This window comes from Lepisma saccharinum, chromosome 29, assembly GCF_977018435.1.
Source record: "Lepisma saccharinum chromosome 29, izLepSacc3.1, whole genome shotgun sequence".
Lineage (NCBI taxonomy): Eukaryota > Metazoa > Arthropoda > Insecta > Zygentoma > Lepismatidae > Lepisma > Lepisma saccharinum.
Window position 1 is genome coordinate 43,889,165 of NC_139257.1, and position 12,787 is coordinate 43,901,951.

The window sequence follows — 12,787 nt, forward strand, 5'->3', positions numbered from 1 at the left end:
GTCTCTGCTCCAAACATAATTATTGGCACATAGTATGTGAACCAGATGTGAAATTTACAAAATAAGAAATACCATGTTTCACGAAGGTTAAAAAAATCATGATTTTTACCAGGATTACCTCAGTTTATCATAATTATAATCATATTATAATAAATAATAATGCTGTATTTTGATTGTAATTGTGTAAAAGAAAAATAAATGTAATTTTATTGGTCAGATGTTAACCTGAATTTTTCTATCATGGTTATAATGAGTAATAGATTTTAAATATTTTTTCAGGAAAGAAATTTCTGCGAGTGTTGAACCATACCAGGAAGAAAAGAATTTGTGCACAGCTCTAATCTCCTACTTGCAGAAGTATGATGCGTTGACTACTACAACTCCTAATTCCGTTGTTTCTGGAAGCTCAAGCCAAGTTCTCCAGGTGTCTGTGGGATCTCCTCATTCCTTATTCTATCCCTTCTAGTCTTCCCAAATATACTCCTTAGAAATTTCATCTCCACTGCCTGCATCTTTCTTTTGTCTCTCCCTGTCATTGTCCAAGTTTCCGCTCTCAAAAAATATACTCCCTCTGTCCCATAATTATTGTCCCGTACACTTTTGTTTGGTGTCCGATAATAATTGTCCGATATGCAAACTGTGACATTGGTGTATACAGAAGAAAAAATGAAACACGGGAATGAGTCATACAATGTTATTACTCAATGATCAGTACAAATTGGCCGATCAAGTATCCAAAAGAACATAAATGAAAAGTTACCATTTTGGCATACCGGACTATAATTATGGGACAGAGGGAGTACATAGTAATTTTGTAAACATTTGCATCAGAAAGTTAACAGTAGCAAATAATGGAGCACTTACCACTTGTTGCTCTCGAATTTCAATCAATGCCTTCAAATTATTTACATCTTCTTCAAACCTGTGACGACTTGGAGCATGTGGCTTCTTAATCTGGACTGCAATGAAAAAGGAAGCATGTTTTAGAAAAATATAGTTTACACGTTTCCAACTCAATCAACACATGTTTGCCAAACAACTGTATTTATTTTCTTGTTCATTAAAGTGCAGTTAAGGCGAGTTGCCCACAGAAGTTAATATGACTATGGGCTCATAAGAGTCTAATCAACTTTAAACAATAAGTGTAATACATAAGAAATAGTGTCAATTCATAACAAATCATGCAGAAAAAGTAAAAATGGAATCCAGTACTTCAAATTTGCTACATTTGTTCCTCATGCAGTTCTTGCAAAAAATACAAATTTTAATAGCCTCTTTTTGGATAGTTGATTTAGGATCTGTTGGAAACTTGCATTTGTCGTTAAGAAAAAGTTAACTTGCAAATGTCATAAAATTTTGAGAAGAATTTGCTCTCCTAATAAGTACAACTGAAAAAGAAAGAAGTGCATTGTTTAGCAATGATTACAAGTTGGGAAATTTTGTATTTAAGAAATCGATAATTTGTCAATTTTACATATTTGCTAACATGTTCCAGTAATGTGAATCATTTATTGCGAATTATTTGTGTGGTAACGGTTACAAACATTTAACGATTTTTCACAAATACCCTCACAAATACCCCTTCACACCCCATGCACATGAAGTAGATGACAGTAGTAATCAGTATCCAGGATGATGGTAAATGAATGGCTACTCGAACACAATGAATCATATAGCAGTAAACGGAAGGGAAAAATCGCTCGCCAGAAAATGCACATTAACTAATCCTGAAGACTCTGAAATATGTGTTAACAGATATGATGAGAAATTGAACCATGGAAAAAATACCTGTGCACACTGATACATTCAGAATTAAACAATTGGAACCTGGGCCGGTAACCCTTTTCCTGGTACTCCAACAACACTTATTAAAATCATCCAGCAAATGGATGTCCGACCAACAATATAATTTTATATGTGACCTGTTTGTTGCTTTGGTTTGTCATTTAAGATCAAATAAATTATGGAGTGAATTTGCAATACTGGAAGTATCTCCAATTTGCTTTAAATTCGGCATACTCACTAATTTTGGCCTCCTAATTACGAATCTGCAGTTGAAATTTGGCGGCCACGTCCAGAAATTGCAAAATAAGACGAAATAAGTGGGTCCGTCAACGGAGTAAACACCCTTGATTTATGAAGAAAACAACTATTTTTTGCAATGATTGATTAGCGTTTCAAAACTATGTTTATGATGACCCTTAATTTTTACTATGCTTGCCTAACCTAACCTTACCGCGAATGGTTTGTGGGGCAAACATTTTTTCCACCTTATGCCATTTTCTCGTAACGAATAGTGAACTTCACTTGTTCACATCATCAAACATGGCTACCATAATAGTTTATCGACAATCGTAGCGTTAATAATAATAATAATTTTGCAATTTCTGGAAGTGACCGCCAATTTTTAACTGCAGATTCTTGATTACAAGGCCTAAATTAGTGAGTAGGCATAATTTCAAACCAATCGGAGATACTTCCGGTATTGTAAACTAGTACCAAAGTTATAATAAGAAACATCTCATATTGATAAGTTTGATTATTGTTTTGCATTAGCTTCTTTCGACATTTATATAAAATTCCTAAACTGGTGGGCATGCATAACTTACGTTTTATATGTTTATACTCACATCTATGTTTTACATATGTGAGTAACATACGAAATTTCTAATTAAACAGATTCGAACAATGGGGTCTTTCATGAAATGTCATGTGTATTCATACAATTAAGTACATACAGAGGTACTTACCTTTTGTTTCATTAACTGGAACACTTAAACTGTCCATGTCTGATTACCAAATAACCGTACTTCCTTTAGCAAAGTAGAAATAGATTTTAATTTATATTTTCATACATATTATTTTGTAACTAGGAACACATATCATTAGTATTTATAATATAAACAAACTTTTTATTCAAATTGACGAAAAATTCACCAATGCCAGAGTTCGAACATGTGTAGTGTATGTGTAATTGGATATAACGATGCATATATGACAATCACACATTTACGAAATTCTCGCCATTCCTTCATGACAGGTGATTATGGCCAAGACCTTCACCCGGTATTTTCACCTTGGTACACTGCACTTTTGTGGCATCTTCTATTGTACACCGTTAAGCAATATTTTTGTGTACATAAAGTTGCTTTGGTGCAACAAGTAATGCACCAAGATCATAACATTATTGAAATGAAAGATAAACACTACATTATCTTCTACATTTTCAATTAGATGCCTGCACCACAACACACAAACACCATGATATACCGTGCGAAAATACACATGATGATGGCGCCTGGCCGCACAGGATGAGTCAGGCAGGAGAGGGGGTGGGGGGCGGCATGATGGGATGTGGATGGCTCTTTCATCTGATGCCATAAACTTTATATCATTGCGCATTATGTAAATACAACTGGATACATTGATTGATTGATTAATTTGCTTTATTTTACTTCGCTTTTGGTGCCACTTTTGGCTAATTTGCGAAGATGGAAACGAGTGATGACATAATAAAATTAATGAATGACATTCACAAACATCATGCTATTGAAAGATTCGAACCCGGGGCCCCTGTGTTGTAGCGCGGTGTACAAACCACTCCGCTACGGGGACCGGCTTACAACTGGATTCGAAAAATTGAACAAAATAAAGCCGATTATTTATTTATTTATTATATTTCCTTTTGAAAAATTAGTTAAGTTTGAGAACAAAAAGTTTTCTTTCTGGCCTGGAGGTTGGCATGAAAAGAGTTTTCCTGCCCCGGCGCGATACAGAGACACCTAGCGACATATCAGTGAACTAGCAATTTTTCTCTGTTGTGTCCTAAACTAGAGGAAGAGCACAGGCCGGAGGGCAGAGGACCTCCCCCCCATGGTGGAAAGACTTGCCACCATGTTTCCCCCCTGTCTTCACCACCCCCTCCCCTTCGTGACCGCTGCGAAAGGGCACCGCCTGTTTCATTTCATTCTGGTTTCGGCTTCTTTCAAGATTTCTCCACTGGCAAAATATTCACTGCTGGCTCTGGCTGGCCACAGCAGACAGTCAGGACCTTCACAAATGAGATTTGGACTGAATAAATTTTGTTGATTACAGTGGCTGCTATAATTATGTAGAATTTCTCTTTGTGCGGTTGAGATTATAAATTGAGAGTAAAGAAGGAGGTAGAGATTATCAGTTGAAAGTAACGACGAATCAAGTAAGAATAACTAATTGAAAGTACGCTGTGTAAATGTATAGCATACCAGTGGCAGTGATAACAAGGCAGAGGCATACTAGTCGCCATTTACTTTCTTTTTTTTGTAGGGGGTTTCGTGTTGATACAAAATTTGTATCTAATAGTAATAAGCACAAACAATAGTAACAGTTATTATTTTAACTACTACGAACAGTGCTGATAATAATTTGAGATGGACGGGAGCGAGACTATTTCGAATTTAAAGGAAAAAGTCTCGGATATGTGGAATGACCTAGGGATAATCAGAAGAGGCGAAAGACAAACCAATGGAACAAAATGTACAACTACAGTAGTAGCAATGATGTAAGGTAACGAATAGGTAAACAATGAACTTACACTTTATGTATTACCCATCTTTTAAACAGCTCAAACGTATTTGAAACTTTCTACATGTTATCATTTTGTATCATTATGATAGGTGTTTCCCCTCGAACTAATATGTATTGTTGTTAAATTCATTTGTGCACAATTCTATACATACATAGCTATAATTATTTGTATTCTGTAAGACCTCTTATATATATGTTATACATACATATAAAACCAGACAAGATATGTTACATTCGAGGAACTGAGGCCAGATTGGACCTCGATATATTATTATTATAAATTCTTTATTAACTGGCGAAGTTCAGCCTGCGGCAGCTCATTATATATATGATAGGCTATATGATTATAAATTCCCGATCCATTTTTGTGAAACAGTAGAACAAAACTTTACCATTCTGTTTTGAATGCTGCAATGCTCTAGGCATATTCTGCAGTGTAGATGGAGCAATCATTGCAGAGGCATCACTAATACTGTTTTCGTAGTGAGAATAACACTTATAATAGTTCGTGCTAAGGAAAGAAATGTAGATACATATTTACAAATGAACTATCATGAGTGAATATATTTTACAGTATTTTTCAATAGCTGTTAACTCGACATAAATCTTCTTTACTGATTTGAGTTTTGTCAGTCATTCTTGATCATTCGGCTCGGCTGTTTCATTAATCTTCCATTATGGAAAACAACTTTTCACCAAGGCAAGTAAAACCAAAATTAATAAAATTTCTACAGCAAAATAGCTTATTCGAGGATACTCCTATGGGAGATATGAGAAAAATCAAGGATAGCCCACCTCGCGACATTTATTTTTCAATACGAGTTGCACTGCAATTCAATAAGTTCCATTCGAAGGCAGGACTTGCACACGCATCATCAAAAGAAAAGGGAGCAGAGCAGAACAAGAATATTGCCCTTCGCACCCTCTGAAGTCTTGAAACCTGTTTCCAAATTCATCACGTAGTATTTTTACTGTGGACAAATATTCCTGCCATTCATGGTATTCCTGAGAAGTTGAGAAGGACAAATTATAACTTTATTAAAAAAGTTTTAATATGACGGAAGACTGTAACTTTGCAAAATGACCTCCACTTCCTTCAAAATATCAGCCCTTGTGTCACGGGGAGGATTCATTCAAGTAGTTTTACTGTCATATCGAGATGAGAATCGCATCCACGAATGAAGGGAGCTAACCCAGCTAGCTCGCAGACGTTCGTAATTTCACATATTGTGAGCGAAAAGGCAACAACACGAACAATTTCTGCTTTCAATTGTTCGTTGACTAAGTTATCAATCCTCTCCTCAACTGTATTTCTGATTTTTTAATATTTTTTTTATTAGCGTTGCTTTTCTGCCACGTTTGGCTAATGGCGACGATGAGGATGAGTAATTGTATGATGAAATTGATGAAGAGACACATACAAAGAACACCCATGCTCAGGCCAGGATTCGAACCCGCAACCTCTGGTGTCGCAACGGGCTGTGCTAACCACTCCGCCACAGAGGTTGGCAAATTTATTTCGTGATATAGAAATACTTCTGAATGAATAAACTTTATCAGGGTACAAATTTTCTACGCTTTTCACTATTCACTTCACAACAAAAGTAAGCATTTCACTTGAAAAATCTACATTCCTCTTCTATAGTCCTTTTCTTACTCCCACGAAGTTTGGGCAGCCATATGGTTCCCTGAAACTTTTACAGAAACTGACTTTTCTTCCAGGTAAATCCTTGAAAATCAAGAAACAAACTCATAGGCGACAGAAAGTATGCACGCTGCCCTCCCCCAGCTGGCAAGATATTTTCGTACTTCAGAAGTAACATGTCCATCAGCTTGCTTAGTTGACACAACACCTACTCTATAATGGAGTGTATACATGTGTAGGGAAAATTGGTCAATGTGTTCAAGTTTGGATGAGTCTGGTCTTGTATCACGAGAAAAGAGAAAACGGGATAACTACAAACGTATAGATAATTTCAAGCATGAAGTGTTAAGTGGGGCCAAGGCGGGCCGCATTAACAGATGCTGGGGCCTACATGCGGCTCGCGGGCCGCGAGTTTGACTGGCCGAAATATCAGGAGAAAAGTTGTTAGAGTGCCACACACGTAAATTTGCCGTTGCGTAGAAACGAATTTTCGTTTCGTCTCCCTCTCTCTTAGCATCATGTGTTCTACCCTGCTCGAAAACCTTCGCTATTGTTGCCACATTGTCATTCCATTCCTGGACACACTCGCGCAAACATCATTGAAAACAATTGAATAGCTCTCCAGCTCGCGGTTCCCACCGTTCGGTAGGGACGCTAATGTGGCAATATAGCACGGCGTAGTGCTTGCTTCTTTTATGCAGTGCATGTTCATTGGCTAGCTAGTAACTAGTGTTGCCAACTGTAATAATGAAGCACTATTTCTGTCACGGAAGGGGAAAAGGCAGGTAAAGTGGCGGTGAGTTTTGTTGGATTGGAAGCACCATATTTTTATTTTATACTAAGTATTTGACCGGTTTGACGTTGTGTGCGTGTATTGCGTGTGTTTATGTAAAAGTGTGTGTTTGCTAATGAACGTTAAATTCCATAATGCCTCCAGTTCTGTCGAAGTTGAAATCAAAAACCTTGCATAGCCAAGCTCGGGAAATTCTAAGCAACGTGCACGAGTTCATGAAGGAGGAAGCCAGTCATGGTGTTAGCATCCCAATAAAGCATTTTGGCAAGAGAGCAGCGAACAGCAGCAACAAATTGTTCATATTTCATAATTTTGGAATTATTCAAAATAAATAAATTATGTGGTTCCAACATCATTTCAACTCTGGCTCCGGCACGTGTTCTTGTAGAAATTGCATAGAGGAGGCTGTCATTTTTGCTGCTTAATGCGATACATATTGTTTTCTGTGTTAAAATTGCCATGCTTTGATGGGTGACCAAGTTCATAGCAGGGCCGGCGGAAGGGGAGGGCGAACCGTCCCATCGCCCAGAGCGGCAAAATTTGAAGAGAAGAAAAAAATAAGCCTATTGAAAACTGTGATCGAGCGAGATATGTAACGGGGAATTTGGACTCCGTAGAAAAGTGACTGTACAGTCAATTTTCTACGCAGTCCAAATTCCCCGTTTTCGTGACGGGGAATTTGGACTCCGTAGAAAAATGACTGTACAGTCAATTTTCTACAGAGAAAAATGACTGCCCTTTTCAGTTCCCGTCAATTAAGCAGGGGGTAAAATATCCCCGTAGAAAAATGACTGCCTGTCAATTCCCACTTAAAAGAGGGAGTACAAATTCCCCGTAGAAAAGTGACTGCCCCCTTAAATCCTGCTTATATTAGGAGGGGGTATAATTTCCCCGTAGAAAAGTGACTGCCCCTTTAAATCCTGCTTATATTAGGAGGGGGTATAATTTCCCCGTAGAAAAGTGACTGCCCTATTAAATCCTGCTAATATGAGAAGGGGGTACAATTTCCCCGTAGAAAAGTGACTGCCCCCTTATATCCAGCTTATATTAGGAGGGGGTACAAATTCCCCGTAGAAAAGTGACTGCCCCCTTAAACCCTGCTTATATTAGGAGGGGGTACAATTTCCCCGTAGAAAAGTGACTGCCCCTTTAAATCCTGCTTATATTAGGAGGGGGTATAATTTCCCCGTAGAAAAGTGACTGCCCTATTAAATCCTGCTTATATTAGGAGGGGGTACAATTTCCCCGTAGAAAAGTGACTGCCCCCTTATATCCAGCTTATATTAGGAGGGGGTACAAATTCCCCGTAGAAAAGTGACTGCCCCCTTAAACCCTGCTTATATTAGGAGGGGGTACAATTTCCCCGTAGAAAAGTGACTGCCCCTTTAAATCCTGCTTATATTACGAGGGGGTATAATTTCCCCGTAGAAAAGTGACTGCCCTATTAAATCCTGCTAATATGAGAAGGGGGTACAATTTCCCCGGAGAAAATTGACTGCCCTATTAAATCCTGCTAATATGAGAAGGGGGTACAATTTCCCCGTAGAAAAGTGACTGCCCTATTAAATCCTGCTTATATTAGGAGGGGGGTATAATTTCCCCGTAGAAAAGTGACTGCCCCTTTAAATCCTGCTTATATTAGGAGGGGGTATAATTTCCCCGTAGAAAAGTGACTGCCCTATTAAATCCTGCTAATATGAGAAGGGGGTACAATTTCCCCGTAGAAAAGTGACTGCCCCCTTATATCCTGCTTATATTAGGAGGGGGTACATATTCCCCGTAGAAAAGTGACTGCCCCCTTAAATCCTGCTTATATTAGGAGGGGGTATAATTTCCCCGTAGAAAAGTGACTGCCCTATTAAATCCTGCTAATATGAGAAGGGGGTACAATTTCCCCGTAGAAAAGTGACTGCCCTATTAAATCCTGCTAATATGAGAAGGGGGTACAATTTCCCCGTAGAAAAGTGACTGCCCTATTAAATCCTGCTTATATTAGGAGGGGGTATAATTTCCCCGTAGAAAAGTGACTGCCCCCTTATATCCTGCTTATATTAGGAGGGGGTACATATTCCCCGTAGAAAAGTGACTGCCCCCTTAAATCCTGCTTATATTAGGAGGGGGTATAATTTCCCCGTAGAAAAGTGACTGCCCTATTAAATCCTGCTAATATGAGAAGGGCGTACTATTTCCCCGTAGAAAAGTGACTGCCCTATTAAATCCTGATAATATGAGAAGGGGGTACAATTTCCCCGTAGAAAAGTGACTGCCCCCTTATATCCAGCTTATATTAGGAGGGGGTACGAATTCCCCGTAGAAAAGTGACTGCCCTATTAAATCCTGCTTATATTAGGAGGGGGTATAATTTCCCCGTAGAAAAGTGACTGCCCCTTTAAATCCTGCTTACATTAGGAGGGGGTATAATTTCCCCGTAGAAAAGTGACTGCCCTATTAAATCCTGCTAATATGAGAAGGGGTACAATTTCCCCGTAGAAAAGTGACTGCCCTATTAAATCCTGCTTATATTAGGAGGGGGTATAATTTCCCCGTAGAAAAGTGACTGCCCCCTTATATCCTGCTTATATTAGGAGGGGGTACATATTCCCCGTAGAAAAGTGACTGCCCCCTTAAATCCTGCTTATATTAGGAGGGGGGTATAATTTCCCCGTAGAAAAGTGACTGCCCTATTAAATCCTGCTAATATGAGAAGGGGGTACAATTTCCCCGTAGAAAAGTGACTGCCCTATTAAATCCTGATAATATGAGAAGGGGGTACAATTTCCCCGTAGAAAAGTGACTGCCCCCTTATATCCAGCTTATATTAGGAGGGGGTACGAATTCCCCGTAGAAAAGTGACTGCCCCCTTAAATCCTGCTTATATTAGGAGGGGGTATAATTTCCCCGTAGAAAAGTGACTGCCCTATTAAATCCTGATAATATGAGAAGGGGGTACAATTTCCCCGTAGAAAAGTGACTGCCCCCTTATATCCAGCTTATATTAGGAGGGGGTACGAATTCCCCGTAGAAAAGTGACTGCCCCCTTAAATCCTGCTTATATTAGGAGGGGGTATAATTTCCCCGTAGAAAAGTGACTGCCCCTTTAAATCCTGCTTATATTAGGAGGGGGTACAATTTCCCCGTAGAAAAGTGACTGCCCCCTTATATCTTGCTTATATTAGGAGGGGGTACGAATTCCCCGTAGAAAAGTGACTGCCCCCTTAAATCCTGCTTATATTAGGAGGGGGTATAATTTCCCCGTAGAAAAGTGACTGCCACTTTAAATCCTGCTTATATTAGGAGGGGGTACAATTTCCCCGTAGAAAAGTGACTGCCCCCTTAAATCCTGCTTATATTAGGAGGGGGTACGAATTCCCCGTAGAAAAGTTACTGCCCCCTTAAATCCTGCTTATATTAGGAGGGGGTATAATTTCCCCGTAGAAAAGTGACTGCCCCTTTAAATCCTGCTTATATTAGGAGGGGGTACAATTTCCCCGTAGAAAAGTGACTGCCCCCTTAAATCCTGCTTATATTAGGAGGGGGTACGAATTCCCCGTAGAAAAGTGACTGCCCCCTTAAATCCTGCTTATATTAGGAGGCGGTATAATTTCCCCGTAGAAAAGTGACTGCCCTATTAAATCCTGCTTATATTAGGAGGGGCGTACAATTTCCCCGTAGAAAAGTGACTGCCCCCTTAAATCCTGCTTATATTAGGAGGGGGTACGAATTCCCCGTAGAAAAGTGACTGCCCCCTTAAATCCTGCTTATATTAGGAGGGGGTATAATTTCCCCGTAGAGAAGTGACTTCCCCTTTAAATCCTGCTTATATTAGGAGGGGGTATAATTTCCCCGTAGAAAAGTGACTGCCCCTTTAAATCCTGCTTATATTAGGAGGGGGTATAATTTCCCCGTAGAAAAGTGACTGCCCCCTTAAATCCTGCTTATATTAGGAGGGGGTATAATTTCCCCGTAGAAAATTGACTGCCCCTTTAAATCCTGCTTATATTAGGAGGGGGTATAATTTCCCCGTAGAAAAGTGACTGCCCCCTTAAATCCTGCTTATATTAGGAGGGGGTATAATTTCACCGTAGAAAATTGACTGCCCCATTAAATCCTGCTAATATTAGAAGGGGGTTCAATTTCCCCGTAGAAAAGTGACTGCCCCTTTTATCTTTAATATATATGGAGGGGGTACAAATTTCCCCCTAGAAAAGTTACTGTTCTAATAATTAGTTCTTACATGAGAAATTGCATACAAAATGCTACGGAGAAAAGTTGCTGCTTACTTAATTTACTTCACAAAACAGTAGGGAAATTAGATGTACTATATTGTCGTATAAAGCCTTTATAACTCTGGTATCTGGCTCATCATTGACTTAATTATTACGTACAACTTTCTCATTTGAATGTTCATCAAAACATTTGAATGAGTCTACCATTTGAGTAGGGTGATAAAGGTGTCCTGGGTTCAATACCCGGTGGAGGCACATAGTAATTCGGATCCAACTTTAAACTGTGGGTCCATTCTTGATTAGACTTAGTGTGCATAAATTAAAACGCTAACTCAATCAATCCATCAATCAAGACATTTGAATTGCATTTTCTTGAAACATTTTGGACAACAAATTTGTACACAATGTGTGTGTGTACTGTCACAAATAAATAGGTTTCTCATCATAAAAATACTTCTTATATAATCTATGCATAACTAACAAAAAGTAAACACTTTGTCCCTTGTGGTAATTATATTTATATGAAAAGCACGACGAGAGCCCGTAGAAGCGATATTTTAACATGGAAATATTTTATAACTTGTAAAATATAATTGAAAGTGGTTGCTTCCACATATCCGTAGTAACTCTCGAATTTAAAAATTACATTGATGCATTTTATGATAGAATCTTTGATCAATTTTTAAAATAATCGAATACACACGTTATTCGTGTCATGAGGTTGATAAATCATAATTTTGTTACACAGAAACATATATTACATATAAACATACTTACACACACCAACATATTTATGTACACACTAATCATATTTTCATAGGAACAAATAACAAGATACATCTACACACAGACTATAGTTTTAATTGTAACATTTTGATCAGAATCAATACGATTCAGAAACACCAGCAGTACACAAGTCAAATAAAACAATTATTTTAACTTCAAAAAAATTGAACAAAAAAATAATATACAATGCATATACCATGAGAATTATGATTTATCATTTTTCACTAAATATGTATTTCAATAATGCTGTAGTGCATTTTAATATAATATGTGATGTATTTCAATTTATACAAAAACTTTATCAAATACAGACATTTATAATTTCGTTGTGGTTTGCAACTAACCTATTACATATTATTCTACATATTATTCACCATGTTTAACACATGAAGGAGTCAGTGGATGATATTCTTAAGCCACATGTTTGATTTTTATGTTGTTGTTGTTGTTGAACATACCATCATGCACAATAAGCAACCCACTGTCCAAAAAGTGCGAGACATTGTCATTTTTCTTTTCGAATGGCAGTATAATATGTACATCACTGAAGTTTTTGGCTCTCCAACCAGGTGGTCATCTGTGTAGTGATATAGTCATAAGCCACACTTTCCCGCTACGTAGGCTGTACATGCACCGTTAGAAAACATGGATTTTGGAGACAATAATGAAGGAAGTGACGAGTCACATCTTTTTGATAGTAATAGTGGAAATTTCTGGCACCCGTCAGCTAGCATTTCAGTGTGGAACTCATCCTTCTGTACGTGTAATTAT

At 38.2% G+C, this 12,787-nt stretch overlaps 1 protein-coding gene across 2 annotated transcripts in view; it reads right to left on the reverse strand.

Annotated features, from left to right (window-relative positions):
* Positions 1 to 12,037, reverse strand: part of LOC145981645 (uncharacterized) — a 59,812-nt gene extending 47,775 nt beyond the window's left edge. The window contains exons 1-2 of one of the 2 annotated variants that reach the window (XM_083115040.1): positions 12,008 to 12,037; positions 865 to 959 (exon numbers count right to left, since the gene is read on the reverse strand). Coding sequence is in view for 1 of the 2 variants with exons in the window: in XM_083115039.1 (XP_082971165.1) it covers positions 865 to 959; positions 2,751 to 2,787 (132 nt within the window). In the remaining variant the exon portion in view is untranslated. Of the gene's footprint in view, positions 1 to 864; positions 960 to 2,750; positions 3,286 to 12,007 lie in introns of those variants that run through there. The other variant, XM_083115039.1, reaches the window with a different exon arrangement.
* Between the last annotated feature and the right edge of the window lie 750 nt (positions 12,038 to 12,787).